Here is a 15,835-nt window from a genome sequence, read left to right on the forward strand (position 1 = left end):
GTCCCGTCAGGTGGAAGCGGGCCACCAGTGGTACCTGCAGGTGATCTACGTCATCGGGCCCGAGTCGCGCTCCAGTCCCCGGATCCAGCGCCGCTCGCTCACCTACCAGCTGCCGGGCGAGCGAGCAGGCGGCGGCGGCCGCGCCCGGCGAGACCTGGTGGACCGCAGCGGGCGCCTCACGCTGGACGAGTCTCTCATCTACGACAACGAGGGCGACCAGGTATACGACACCAGTGTTGTTTTCGTCGACTAAAACTAAGACGAAAAATGTCCGTCGACTACCTTTTTTCACTGACTAAAACTAAATAAAAATGAAATAAAAACGAATCTATGATGACTAAAACCGAGACTAAATATACTGACAATTTCGTCAACAAATAAAAACTAGACTAAAATGTTAGTAAGGGACTAGTGGACAAGAGATCCAGTTTTATGCCGGGTTGCATGCTGAAAATAGCAGATATACAATCTCTCGCGTTGTGAGATTGTATATCTGCTATTTTCAGCATGTGCTGCGACGCGTTGTGAGATTGTATATCTGCTATTTTCAGCATGCAACCAAAGTGTAAAATATGTCACTCGACTAAAATCTTATGACATTTAGTCGACTAAAACTAGACTAACAATAAAACATTACGGGTGACTAAAATGTGCCTAAAACTAAGTGAAAACTATTCAAAAGACAAAGACTAAAATTAAAATATAAATTTGATGCCAAAAACAACACTGGTACGACACAGTCCGTTCATCTACGACAGGGGTGGGCAACTGGTGGCCCGGGGGCCACATGCGGCCCCCACCTTCACTTAATGTGGCCCTCAGGTTAACATCGGAATACTGATATAATATTGGTTTCAGCTGTTATACAATTCCACAACATGCAAACATGACCCGCTTTAATTACTTCAGTCTAAATCAGTAGCTAATTTGCTCGACACAAGTATAATTAAAGGCATTTGAAATGACATACAAATGTACATTTTCAGGATTCCAATTAAAACTGTTTAAGTGCCAGGGACGTCATCCCGTATCTAAATCAACTATGCACTGAGTGCCATGCCCGTAAAGACGTTAAAAAAAACATTTTTTTTTCTTTTCTTTTTCTTTTTTTTACAATTTTTTTTTTTTATTATTATTTTTTTTAATCGCCCTCTTTTTTTAATAATGGGAGATCTGGCACTCGGAGCCTAAACTGGTGACCACTAGGTGGCACTGAAGGAGTTAAAAAATAGCTAAAAATAATTCAAGATTTCAATTTGAATATAGCAAGAAATAGCCGATCTACAAGCTCAAAACGCGTCGCAGCGCGACGCGTTTTGAGCTTGTAGATCGGCTATTTTACCTACGACAGTAATATATGGCCCTAGGGAGTGAGTGTGGAAATATAGTGGCCCTCTCCATCGGCAAAGTTGCCCTCCCCTGATCTACGACAACGAGGGCGACCAGGTATACGACACCGTCCGTTCCGCTCCGCTGAAAACCGCCACAGAAAAGGCTCGTCGACTATAGCTTTTTTTTTTTTCTCCGCTCAGGAAACTCTACAGCACGATGACTGAAGCTACTGTAACGCCACATTTATATTTGCAATTTCGTCGACACGTAAAATAAAAAAACTAGACAAGTGCACAACCTGTCGCTTGTAGATCGGCTATATTTTCATCATGCAAACAAGTAGTAAACGCCTTCTAAATCCTGTCCTGAGCTTTATGAAAAACTTCAAATATTTATATAATAATAAAAAACATATGTTGTACAATGTATGTACAATACATACAGTAGCAACAAGAACCCCAAAAGGGCTTCCCGTCCTAAATGGGTCAAATCAGCCAATTTTTGGTACTATGTTTACCCAGGGTAACTGGACTAAGGAAAGGAAAGGTACTATGTTTACCCAGGGTAACTGGACTAAGGAAAGGAAAGGTACTATGTTTACCCAGGGTAACTGGACTAAGGAAAGGAAAGGTACTATGTTTACCCAGGGTAACTGGACTAAGGGAAGGAAAGGTACTATGTTTACCCAGGGTAACTGGACTAAGGGAAGGAAAGGTACTATGTTTACCCAGGGTAACTGGACTAAGGAAAGGAAAGGTACTATGTTTACCCAGGGTAACTGGACTAAGGAAAGGAAAGGTACTATGTTTACCCAGGGTAACTGGACTAAGGAAAGGAAAGGTACTATGTTTACCCAGGGTAACTGGACTAAGGAAAGGAAAGGTACTATGTTTACCCAGGGTAACTGGACTAAGGAAAGGAAAGGTACCATGTTTACCCAGGGTAACTGGACTAAGGAAAGGAAAGGTACTATGTTTACCCAGGGTAACTGGACTAAGGAAAGGAAAGGTACCATGTTTACCCAGGGTAACTGGACTAAGGAAAGGAAAGGTACTATGTTTACCCAGGGTAACTGGACTAAGGAAAGGAAAGGTACTATGTTTACCCAGGGTAACTGGACTAAGGAAAGGAAAGGTACTATGTTTACCCAGGGTAACTGGACTAAGGAAAGGAAAGGTACCATGTTTACCCAGGGTAACTGGACTAAGGAAAGGAAAGGTACTATGTTTACCCAGGGTAACTGGACTAAGGAAAGGAAAGGTACCATGTTTACCCAGGGTAACTGGACTAAGGAAAGGAAAGGTACTATGTTTACCCAGGGTAACTGGACTAAGGAAAGGAAAGGTACTATGTTTACCCAGGGTAACTGGACTAAGGAAAGGAAAGGTACTATGTTTACCCAGGGTAACTGGACTAAGGAAAGGAAAGGTACTATGTTTACCCAGGGTAACTGGACTAAGGAAAGGAAAGGTACCATGTTTACCCAGGGTAACTGGACTAAGGAAAGGAAAGGTACTATGTTTACCCAGGGTAACTGGACTAAGGAAAGGAAAGGTACTATGTTTACCCAGGGTAACTGGACTAAGGAAAGGAAAGGTACTATGTTTACCCAGGGTAACTGGACTAAGGAAAGGAAAGGTACTATGTTTACCCAGGGTAACTGGACTAAGGAAAGGAAAGGTACTATGTTTACCCAGGGTAACTGGACTAAGGAAAGGAAAGGTACCATGTTTACCCAGGGTAACTGGACTAAGGAAAGGAAAGGTACTATGTTTACCCGCTCCGCAAACCACAGAAAAGGCTTTTCTTTTTCCGCTCAGGAAACTACACCACGATGACTGAAGCTACTGTAACACCACATTTATATTTGCAATTTCGTCGACACGTAAAAAAAAACGTGCACAACCTGTCGCTTGTAGATCGGCTCTTTTCAGCATGCAACCAAGTTGTAAACGCCTTCTAAATCCTGTCCTATAAGCTTTATGAAAAACGTCTAATATTTATATAATAATAAAAAAACATATGCGCCCTCCTCTTGCAGGTGAAGAACGGCACCAACATGAAGACCCTGCGTCTGGAGCCCGCCGAGGCCTCGTCCTCGGTGGCCGGCGCCCACCTGGGCAGCTCGCTGGGCGGGGCCGTGGCCGCCGCCACGCTGCTGGTGCTGGTCACGCTGGGGTCCTGCCTGGCGGTCCGCCGATGCCGCGCCGCCGCCGCGGACAAGACCAAGACCCCCAAGGTCAGTCCAAGACCAAGACCCCCAAGGTCAGTCAGTCAGAGACAAGACCAAGACCCCCAGGGTCAGTCAGTCAGTCAGTCAGTCAGTAATAATAATAATAATAAACTTTATTTATATAGCACCTTTCAGAGCTTCACAGGCAGGACAGAAATCAGGTACTTTACAGTTTAACATATCAGACACAATCACACAGTATGCATATAATCATCAACATAAGAGGGGAATAAAAGGTCAGGCATAGAGTTAAGACATACATATAAGATCATGAAAATAACATTTATTAATTTAAGTCTAAGGTACCTTCTATAAAGTGCTATGGGGAGGGTTGAGAAGGCCAGTCTAAAGAGGTGGTAGAATTGCAATATTACACTCAAGGGTGTTGTTTAACGTGATTATTGCCACTTCAGTGACGCTTGCGGAACTCGACTCCGTCTCGTTCCTGACCCTGTCTTGGCAATAATCACGTTAAACAACACCCTCTCGTGTAATATTGCTTAATTCAAAGATTCGAAAATGAAAGAATATGTAAACCGCCCGTGCCTCTTTGTCGCCCCCTACAGGCGTACCAGCAGTATCCTCTGAACACCTCTTTGTCGCCCCCTACAGGCGTACCAGCAGTATCCTCTGAACACCTCTTTGTCGCCCCCTACAGGCGTACCAGCAGTATCCTCTGAACACCTCTTTGTCGCCCCCTACAGGCGTACCAGCAGTATCCTCTGAACACCTCTTTGTCGCCCCCCTACAGGCGTACCAGCAGTATCCTCTGAACACCTCTTTGTCGCCCCCTACAGGCGTACCAGCAGTATCCTCTGAACACCTCTTTGTCGCCCCCTACAGGCGTACCAGCAGTATCCTCTGAACACCTCTTTGTCGCCCCCTACAGGTGTACCAGCAGTATCCTCTGAACACCTCTTTGTCGCCCCCTACAGGTGTACCAGCAGTATCCTCTGAACACCTCTTTGTCGCCCCCTACAGGCGTACCAGCAGTATCCTCTGAACACCTCTTTGTCGCCCCCTACAGGCGTACCAGCAGTATCCTCTGAACACCTCTTTGTCGCCCCCTACAGGCGTACCAGCAGTATCCTCTGAACACCAAGGTGGAGGTGTGTCTGGACCGCCGCGTGGAGAAGACGTTCAGCACCAACGTCAACGTGTTCCAGCGCTGCCCCGGCCCCGGCCCCTCCCCCCACCAGGACAACTCCAAGGTCAACGGCGGCAGGGCCAAGGTCAAGCAGGTCAACCTGGAGGTCAACCTCCACAACAACCTGCTGCAGCACCATGACGGGACCGAGGTCTGACCTCTGACCCCCCCACACAGCACCATGACGGGACCGAGGTCTGACCTCTGACCCCCCCCCCCCCCCCCCACACACACACAGCACCATGACGGGACTGAGGTCTGACCTCTGACCCCCCCAGCACCATGGGGGGGGGGGGGGGGGGGGGGGGGAGATAATCCCTCCCTCCCTCCCTCTCTCCAGCAATGCGAGCCATTTTGGTTTGTCTTGGGAATAGCATACACGCCACTCTACTACTCTACTACTGTACTACTGTACTACTCTACTACTGTACTACTCTACTACTCTACTACTCTACTACTGTACTGTACTATAGAGCGTCGCTGTCCCGCCCCCTACCAGGGCCCAGTCCCGCCCCCTCTCATGGCCCAGTCCTTTCCCCTACCAGGGCCCAGTCCTTTCCCCTACCAGGGCCCAGTCCTTTCCCCTACCAGGGCCCAGTCCCTCCCCCTACCAGGGCCCAGTCCTTTCCCCCTACCAGGGCCCAGTCCCGCCCCCTACCAGGACCCAGTCCCGCCCCCCTACCAGGACCCAGTCCCGCCCCCCTACCAGGACCCAGTCCCTCCCCCTACCAGGGCCCAGTCCCGCCCCCTACCAGGGCCCAGTCCCGCCCCCCTACCAGGGCCCAGTCCCGCCCCCCTACCAGGGCCCAGTCCCGCCCCCCTACCAGGGCCCAGTCCCGCCCCCCTACCAGGGCCCAGTCCCGCCCCCCTACCAGGGCCCAGTCCCACCCCCTACCAGGGCCCAGTCCCGCCCCCCTACCAGGGCCCAGTCCCACCCCCCTACCAGGGCCCAGTCCCACCCCCTACCAGGGCCCAGTCCCGCCCCCCTACCAGGACCCAGTCCTTTCCCCTACCAGGGCCCAGTCCTTTCCCCTACCAGGGCCCAGTCCCGCCCCCCTACCAGGGCCTAGTCCCACCCCCTACCAGGGCCCAGTCCCACCCCCTACCAGGACCCAGTCCCGCCCCCCTACCAGGGCCCAGTCCCACCCCCTACCAGGGCCCAGTCCCACCCCCTACCAGGGCCCAGTCCCACCCCCTACCAGGGCCCAGTCCCGCCCCCCTACCAGGACCCAGTCCTTTCCCCTACCAGGGCCCAGTCCTTTCCCCTACCAGGACCCAGTCCCGCCCCCCTACCAGGGCCCAGTCCCACCCCCTACCAGGGCCCAGTCCCACCCCCTACCAGGGCCCAGTCCCGCCCCCCTACCAGGGCCCAGTCCCACCCCCTACCAGGGCCCAGTCCCACCCCCTACCAGGGCCCAGTCCCACCCCCTACCAGGGCCCAGTCCCACCCCCTACCAGGACCCAGGAAATGATTCCCCGTTCATTTTCCTCATAGACGATTCAATCTGTATTTATTTAAAGACCTTTTAAGCCTCGTACAAATTAAGCCAACTCGAGTCGTGAGAAATCATGACAACAAACGAAAGAAGGAAAAAGGACGGCAGGTTACAACACTATTCTTTTGTTGTTTTTCTTCTTTGTAATTATTTGCTTGATTCAAAATGTTGTCATGATTTGCCTCACAACTCCAGTTGTCTTTGTCCGCGTATTAAATTACTCACAACTCCAGTTGTCTTTGTCCGCGTATTAAATAACTCACAACTCCAGTTGTCTTTGTCCGCGTATTAAATTACTCACAACTCCAGTTGTCTTTGTCCGCGTATTAAATAACTCACAACTCCAGTTGTCTTTGTCCGCGTATTAAATTACTCACAACTCCAGTTGTCTTTGTCCGCGTATTAAATAACTCACAACTCCAGTTGTCTTTGTCCGCGTATTAAATAACTCACAACTCCAGTTGTCTTTGTCCGCGTATTAAATTACTCACAACTCCAGTTGTCTTTGTCCGCGTATTAAATAACTCACAACTCCAGTTGTCTTTGTCCGCGCATTAAATTACTCACAACTCCAGTTGTCTTTGTCCGCGTATTAAATAACTCACAACTCCAGTTGTCTTTGTCCGCGTATTAAATTACTCACAACTCCAGTTGTCTTTGTCCGCGTATTAAATTACTCACAACTCCAGTTGTCTTTGTCCGCGTATTAAATAACTCACAACTCCAGTTGTCTTTGTCCGCGTATTAAATAACTCACAACTCCAGTTGTCTTTGTCCGCGTATTAAATTACTCACAACTCCAGTTGTCTTTGTCCGCGTATTAAATAACTCACAACTCCAGTTGTCTTTGTCCGCGTATTAAATAACTCACAACTCCAGTTGTCTTTGTCCGCGTATTAAATAACTCACAACTCCAGTTGGCTTTGTCCGCGTATTAAATAACTCACAACTCCAGTTGGCTTTGTCCGCGTATTAAATAAATACTTTTTGAAAAGCCTATGGAGAAAATGAACGGGGGGGGGGGATTCACTTCTGGGTCTCACGTCGTCATGAAAGGGGGCGGGGCTCTTTAATACTACTGTATTACTACTACTGGCCAGGACGGTGGAGAGAGGGGGAAAAGAACACTTTGGTTTTTTTATATATATATATTTTGTAAAAGAATGTTTGTACCTGAATGAGATGTTGTTTTAATGTATTTTTATACTCGGTCTAATAAGGGGGAATTAAAGGGAACTAGGGCAGTGTTGGAACCATTTCACCTCAGGAACACACACACATACACACACACCCCTCTAGACTGTGTCAGAATGCCAACGAAAACAACAACAGCAGCAGCAGCAACGTCTCCCGGACGAAATCTTTTTTTTATGTGTGTTGTTTTGTTTTGATAGATCGTCTATACTCTCACTACTTTTGCGCGGCACTCTTGAGGGACGAAATGAGGCAGAAATTTGAAATTCGAAACATTTTGAAATTTGAAATAAAGGGTTTCTGACCGACCGCGACATTATTCTCCTTCGCACAATGCTCTCGCCTGCCAACAGAGTTAATAACAGAGTTAATTACAGAGTTACGCCAGGGCTCCACCGGGGGGCGCGTCTGCGTCGCGTCTCCGTCAGCGTCGGGAATGTTCCCTTTTAATCAATGGAGGGTGGCTCCACTGCCCGCATTGCGTTGTGCTGCGTTCGGTGACTAAAACATTGCCCTGGTTCGTTTTTTTGACGCACGCACGTACCTACAATACATTATCCATAATGTTGCTGACGTTTTCAAAAGCCTGCGGTGGAGCACCTCTAGCGTGACGTTGACGTTGTCATGACGCGAGACAGGACACGACGGAGACGCAACGCGTCCGGTGGAGCCCCGGCGTTAGCAACACAGTTAGCAACAGAGTTAGCAAGCGACACTGTGAGGCAACAGAGTTGACATGAGGCACAACATGACCACTGTATGAAAGTATTATAGCGTGTTGGTTTAGCCGAGGCCAAGGAAAGGATTGATATATTATATTACACGTGATCTCTATTCAAGTGCAATTATACGTCATAATCTTCTGTTTATCCTTTTATTCCCTCACATTTTATTTTAGTTTGATTTCACAAATGTATATTTTCAAAGCCTTAGCCTATTTAGGCGAAAAAAGAAAAAAAAGTCTTCTGAAAGAATATATATTAAAAGATTTGTGCCGCATTTTCACGATTTTTCAAAAATAGCAGACCTACAAGCTCGAGTGGCGCGCTATGAGCTTGTAGATCTGCTATTTTTCAATAGCTAAAGCATATCATAATGCTAACAACAAAAGGGGTTCCCGCCCCAAAATGGGTTAATTAGTTTTGGACCGATTGTGTTGACGATGTTGTTGTTTTTTCTTAAACCAACATTAAGTGCAGTATTTATTTATTCTTTGTCACTTTTAAAAGTCCACACATTTCAACGGCGTAAAGATTTCACCTTTTCTTCCTTTGTCTAATCATTAACTTCACCAAAACGCTACAGCAGAAATGCAGTGTGCACTTTGAATACATCTGTGTGGGCGTTGAGAGGAACTATTAATCAGACCAGTGTGTGTCCAGTGGAAACCTCGTATGAATCTGATCTCAGGTCAGAATGGTGCTCAACGGAGATAGCAAAACGTGACGGTGATAAAAAGGTGCTCACGCTCATTCTCGCCCTGATGAAGACCTTGTTGGTCGAAACATGTTGGCAGTTGCCTTTTTAATGTAATGAAGGCGTTCCTCATTTTTTTAACTCGGTACCCCGCATCCTCTCTTTTTATCTACACCTGTGTGGGGGTTGAGAGGGCGACTGTCATATATGATACAGTCTGTTTCTAGTGAAAATGTAAGTATGTAACTAATTCAGCAGCACTAACAATAGCGTTTTCTCTCAGTCAGTTGATTCTTCACATCCATAATGAGAGGCCGAGATGACATGTTTATTTTTCAAACACAGTTCTTGTATGAGGCGATCTAAAATCCCCCCCCCCCCCCTATGGGGATTACAATGCAAATAAAAAGTACATGAACCTGTGGATTTGCGTCCTCTGCCGATGTTGACGTCAGACTTCGACAGTATATTTTTGGTGCTTTCCTTATTATTTTGTATAAATTCACTACGATGCTGTATTTTGTGCCTTCTTTTTTTTAAGTAATAAAAAGATAAAAACTAAATGACCTTGTCCTGTTTTACCTCTTGAAAATCATGAAAAACAACATAGCCTACTATATAGTAATGTCTATTATTGCAAACGCAGTGAGCCACTTACTATGACAGCAAGGGCTGAATGGCTGTGTGTGTGTGTGTGTGTGTGTGTGTGTGTGTGTCCCGCTGTTACACCACCCGCCCGCCACCAGAGGGCGCAGCTGTAGCACACACACACACACACACACACACACACACACACACACAGGGCGCAGCTGTAGCACACACACACAACCACACACACACGAGCTGCGTTCGCTTCCCGCGTTTGCGCGTCTTACTTGTATAGACTAGTCCTTACCCGTTGTGAGATATTTGCCCCCCCATTTGAGCCACGTACCACCATCTGATGACATTTAGCCTCTAAGACCCATCTGAGCCACGGACCACCATCTGATGACATTTAGCCTCTCAGACCCATCTGAGCCACGGACCACCATCTGATGACATTTAGCCTCTCATACCCATCTGAGCCACGGACCACCATCTGATGACATTTAGCCTCTCAGACCCATCTGAGCCACGGACGACCATCTGATGACATTTAGCCTCTCAGACCCATCTGAGCCACGGAACACCATCTGATGACATTTAGCCTCTCAGACCCATCTGAGCCACGGACCACCATCTGATGACATTTAGCCTCTCAGACCCATCTGAGCCACGGAACCACCATCTGATGACATTTATCCTCTCAGACCCATCTGAGCCACGGAACCACCATTTGATGACATTTAGCCTCTCAGACCCATCTGAGCCACGGACCACCATCTGATGACATTTAGCCTCTCAGACCCATCTGAGCCACGGACCACCATCTGATGACATTTAGCCTCTCAGACCCATCTGAGCCACGGACCACCATTTGATGACGTTTAGCCTCTCAGACCCAAAACTAAAGAATATGTTGATCAAAATAACAATTCTTCTACATTCTCTAATTGTGTAGAATTCTTGTAAATGAAGCAATGCAGATGTACGTCAATGCTTCTCAAACCTTTTCATGTCAAGGACCCCCGAATTAATATCAGGGACCCCCATCTGAACACTGTTTTACCAGGGACCCCCATCTGAACACTATGTTGTACCAGGGACCCCCATCTGAACACTGTTGTACCAGGGACCCCCATCTGAACACTATGTTGTACCAGGGACCCCCATCTGAACACTATAGGCCTATGTTGTACCAGGGACCCCCCATCTGAACACTATGTTGTACCAGGGACCCCCATCTGAACACTATGTTGTACCAGGGACCCCCATCTGAACACTATGTTGTACCAGGGACCCCCATCTGAACACTATGTTGTACCAGGGACCCCCATCTGAACACTATGTTGTACCAGGGACCCCCATCTGAACACTATGTTGTACCAGGGACCCCCATCTGAACATTATGCTGTACCAGGGACCCCCATCTGAACACAATGTTGTACCAGGGACCCCCATCTGAACACTATGTTGTACCAGGGACCCCCATCTGAACACTATGTTGTACCAGGGACCCCCATCTGAACACTATGTTGTACCAGGGACCCCCATCTGAACACTATGGTACCAGGGACCCCCATCTGAACACTATGTTGTACCAGGGACCCCCATCTGAACACTATGTTGTACCAGGGACCCCCATCTGAACACTATGTTGTACCAGGGACCCCCATCTGAACACATGTTGTACCAGGGACCCCCATCTGAACACTATGCTGTATCAGGGACCCCCATCTGAACACTATGTTGTACTCGGTAACGTGTCACCTCTCAGCCATTATAAAACACTCAGTAACGTGTCAGGTCTACCTACACCTCTCAGCCATTATAAAACACTCAGTAACGTGTCAGGTCTACCTACACCTCTCAGCCATTATAAAACACTCAGTAACGTGTCAGGTCTACCTACACCTCTCAGCCATTATAAAACACTCAGTAACGTGTCAGGTCTACCTACACCTCTCAGCCATTATAAAACACTCGGTAACGTGTCACCTCTCAGCCATTATAAAACACTCAGTAACGTGTCACCTCTCACGCTGCCAGCACCCACAGCTTCCCCAGTGGGAATTGAACCCAAGATCTTCTAGCTGTGAGGCGACAGCACTACCAACTGTGGCACCGTGCCCCCTTGATAGGCTATTTTAACTATTGTATTTTTTTTAATTATTTTAAATAGGTTTCCACCTGACAGCAGCAATATATGGTTCTGTATATCTGTCAGTCTGAGCAGATTCCATTCAAATTGGCTACCATGACTGCCTATAAATTCCACAGGCCTGGGTTTGATTGATTGATTGAAATATTTATTAACAGTTTGTAGAATTACAGTACATTTTAAGCACAAACTCAATACAAAGACTGTTAACTGTGAGTGGACGACCCAATTAAGCATTGCACTTGTTTACAACAGGGTCCACCATTGTTCAATTCATCAAAACATTTAGAGACATACAAATAGACACTTCTATGTAGCTAAAGAACAGAACAGGAATTCATCATATACTATTTATCATGTATACAACCTGACCTGGCGGGGATATGAACCTGTGACCTGTGACCTCCATGCCACTGATGTTTAATCAGTGGCATATGTTTAAATAACTATAATAGTACGGCAGATAAGCAAACCTATTGTGCATTTTATGACTAAAGCATGAAACTTTCAGCATATCATCTACACACCTAAAGGTTTGTTTTCAGACGTGGAACCACTTCTGAGTTGATGGCTGTAAGTCGTTAGAGGCTGTACACATACTGTACACATATCGGGTTGTCAAAAACATGCATTTTTCCCTTTTTTGCAGGCACAAAGACAGTATATCAATAAGAAGAGTTATGGAACCCACTAGTCATCATCAAATTGCTTTAATAGGTTAAATTAACAGTAGGAGATATGTCAATTGGGTTTCATGGGTCATTAGGTCACACAAACACCTCACATAAACACAGACACAAAAATCGGATTTTCAACCATTTGTGTTCAATTGGATTGAGCATTTGACATCTCTTCTTTTATGACTAAAGCATGAAACTTTCTACAGTGTTTCTATATACTATGAAGTTTGTTTTCAGACGTGGAACCACTTCTGAGTTGATGTCTGTAACTCGTTAGAGGCTGTACACATATCGGGTTGTCAAAAACATGCATTTTTCCCTTTTTTTCAGGCACAAAGACAGTATATCAATAAGAAGAGTTCTGGAACCCACTAGTCATCATCAAATTGCTTTAATAGGTTAAATTAACAGTAGAAGATATGTCAATTGGGTTTCATGGGCAGTGTTGGGCAAGTTACTTTGAAAGCGTAGCTTGTAAAGCTACAAGTAGCTCACCATGGCAGTAGCTTGATCAAGCTACATAGCTACCCCTGGAGAGATGTAGCTTGTAAAGCTACAGCTACATGGAAAAAGTAGCTCAAAGTAGCTCAGCTACTTTTTATTTTTCAGCGTTAAATTGAGAATGTACATGCGGGAGACCCCTCCTCCCCTCTGGGAGACCCCTCCCACCCTGCTCCCCTCGGGGAGACCCCTCCTCCCCCTGCTCCCCTCTGGGATTCCCCTCCCACCCTGCTCCCCTCTGGGAGACCCCTCCTCCCCCTGCTCCCCTCGGGGAGACCCCTCCTCCCCCTGCTCCCCTCTGGGATTCCCATCCCACCCTGCTCCCCTCTGGGAGACCCCTCCTCCCCCTGCTCCCCTCTGGGAGACCCCCCCACCCTGCTCCCCTCTGGGAGACACCTCCTCACCCTGCTCCCCTCTGGGAGACCCCCCCACCCTGCTCCCCTCTGGGAGACCCCTCCTCACCCTACTCCCCTCTGGGAGACCCCCCCACCCTGCTCCCCTCTGGGAGACCCCTCCTCACCCTGCTCCCCTCTGGGAGACCCACCCACCCTGCTCCCCTCTGGGAGACCCCTCCTCACCCTGCTCCCCTCTGGGAGACCCCCCCCACCCTGCTCCCCTCTGGGAGACCCACCCACCCTGCTCCCCTCTGGGAGACCCCTCCTCCCCCTGCTCCCCTCTGGGAGACCCCCCCCACCCTGCTCCCCTCTGGGAGACCCCTCCTCCCCCTGCTCCCCTCTGGGAGACCCCTCCTCCCCTCTAGGAGACCCCTGCTCCCCCCTGGGAGACCCCTCCCACCCTGTGATACCAGGGCCAATCAGAGGCCAATTAGAGGCAGCTGTCAAGTGCTGATATGCCCTCAAAGCAATCAGAAAAAGGAACAGTCCTTGATTTTTCAAAGGGGGTTCTAGTACAAGAATTAACACAGCAACCAATGGTCAAAATTAATATATTTCTTTCATGTTATTGCCCAAAATTGTAGCTTGTAACTTGAGTAGCTAAGCTACAAAAAATGACCCAAAAGGTAGCTGAGCTACTTGACGAGGTACACAAATATGAATGTAGCTAAAATACCACAAGCTACAGCAAAATGTAGCTCAGCTACGTAGCTCAGCTACATGTAGCTTAATACTCCCCAACACTGTTCATGGGTCATTAGGTCACACAAACACAGACACAAAAATCGGATTTTCAACCATTTGTGTTCAATTGGATTGAGCATTTGACATCTCTTAACATATCCTATTTGCAGTAAAGAGTGCCTACCATGCAATGACATTATTAGAGAGGCCTAACAGTCTCCTGAGCATGAACAAAGGGCAGTACACTTGAGGGCAGACTTTTTGCACTTGCATCGCTTCGTGCACCCTTTCTTGCAACCACAATGTATCAGTTCATAGCAGCTCTGTGAGGCTTCTGGAAGGGTGGACCACAGTGGCTGCCATCCCAATTCTTCTTTCACCCAGCCCCAATCAGAAGGGCTAGGCTGGATGAAGGGAATGGCATAGAAGCCACATTGATGACCAACAGTGCACAGTGGCACAAGTCCTGTCGAGTAAGATACAATCAAACCAAACTGCAGCGACGGCGGAAGTCTCTTTTGGCCTTGGTGAACATGATCCTGGATGGGGCCAACATCAAACACCAGACTCAGCTTCTGGAAAAAGGAACTTCTACCGCTGCTCTTTCAATCTCACAGCTGTTGGTTTTCAGTGTCAAACATACACGAGCAGAAAAGTCATCAGGTACAGAACGTCACAATGTCACAACGTCACAACCAATGAAAGTCCATGCTGTCACACGCAATAGAGGGCTAATTGACACTCTCTTCAGTCTGGGTATGTGTGTGGCATATGATCGCCTGCTGCAGGTGTCAGCTGACATTGCCAATGGAGTCTGCCAGCGTTTCATAACCGTGAAACTCCACTTCCTCTGTATGTGGCAATGAAAGTCCATGCTGTCACACGCAATAGAGGGTTATTGCGTGTGCTGCTCTGATGAGGTCCATTGAATGTCTTATCATGGCAGCAGAGTGTGCGTTGTCCAGGAATAAAGGCAATAGTGCATTGATGGCTGCAGGGGGGATTACTGTCCGCTGGATGTGAGCATGATAGGCAGACCATGACACCCAGGTTGCCTGGTTGGTTTCTGGATCATCCAAGGCTGCCTTCACAGTTCTCAACCACCCATCTTCTTCTCTTGTTCTTGCTATCAAGACTTTTAAAGGGCCTTTTACTGGAGGGGCTCTGAAGGTCTTTGTCTCCGAGAAACTGGTGGCACATTGGTGTAGGCTTGTGGCAGTGGCATGAATGACCTAGTGGATAGAGTGGACTGGTTAATCACAAGCACACCACGGTCAGAGCCTACACTTCCATGTGTAGGGTGCTGCATCAAGGAGATCCCAGTGCCATGAAAGGAGTCCTTTGCTGTTCCAGAGCTCGGATTGTGGTCAATATTGTCCTCCGCAGCTGTTGTGAAGAGTCCATTGTGCATTTCTTGCGGGCACACAACATCTTCTGCCATGAAACGCTGGCAGACTCCATTGGCAATGTCAGCTGACACCTGCAGCAGGCGATCATATGCCACACTGTAAATGAGTCCGTTTGATGAGGGCTAGGTGCACAGAAAAATGACATACCAAAAGATCTCCATCGTTGCCAAAGGTTTATTTCTTCAATCAGTTCCAAAAATGAAGGTTCAAAAATATTTTCGCAGGAAAATATTTTTCACAAAAATAAACTATAACTTTCAAATAAAATGAAAATAACAAAATGAAATGACATGCTTAAATCCAAGCATCCAGTGTGGACATTTACCAGTCCCTACACTGTCCTAGGGCAGAGCTTCCCGCATTGTGCCCCCTCTTCTCCCATGTCTCACCATGGACTGACTACATGAACTCACACTCAGGCCTCTGACTATTGGCCCAAACCATCTGTCTAGAGACAGGTTTTCCCAAAGCATTCACTTATTAATCTAGTGAACATGCAACACAGAAAACATTTCCCAACAATTACAGTATATTTGTCAACACCAAAGTAATCAACAAATCAGGTCTTAAACAACCCATCTTGTTACAATCATATTAAATAATAT

At 47.5% G+C, this 15,835-nt stretch overlaps 1 protein-coding gene across 1 annotated transcript in view; it reads left to right on the top strand.

Annotated features, from left to right (window-relative positions):
* Positions 1-4,986, top strand: part of fras1 (Fraser extracellular matrix complex subunit 1) — a 161,604-nt gene extending 156,618 nt beyond the window's left edge. Inside the window, 3 exon segments of the mRNA XM_083784744.1 lie at positions 11-220; positions 3,374-3,571; positions 4,639-4,986. Coding sequence (XP_083640870.1) covers positions 11-220; positions 3,374-3,571; positions 4,639-4,869 — 639 coding nt within the window. The 3' untranslated portion in view covers positions 4,870-4,986.
* The last annotated feature ends 10,849 nt before the right edge of the window (positions 4,987-15,835 follow it).

This window comes from Protomyctophum parallelum (genome assembly GCF_964188405.1).
Source record: "Protomyctophum parallelum genome assembly, chromosome: 15".
NCBI classification, from domain to species: domain Eukaryota; kingdom Metazoa; phylum Chordata; class Actinopteri; order Myctophiformes; family Myctophidae; genus Protomyctophum; species Protomyctophum parallelum.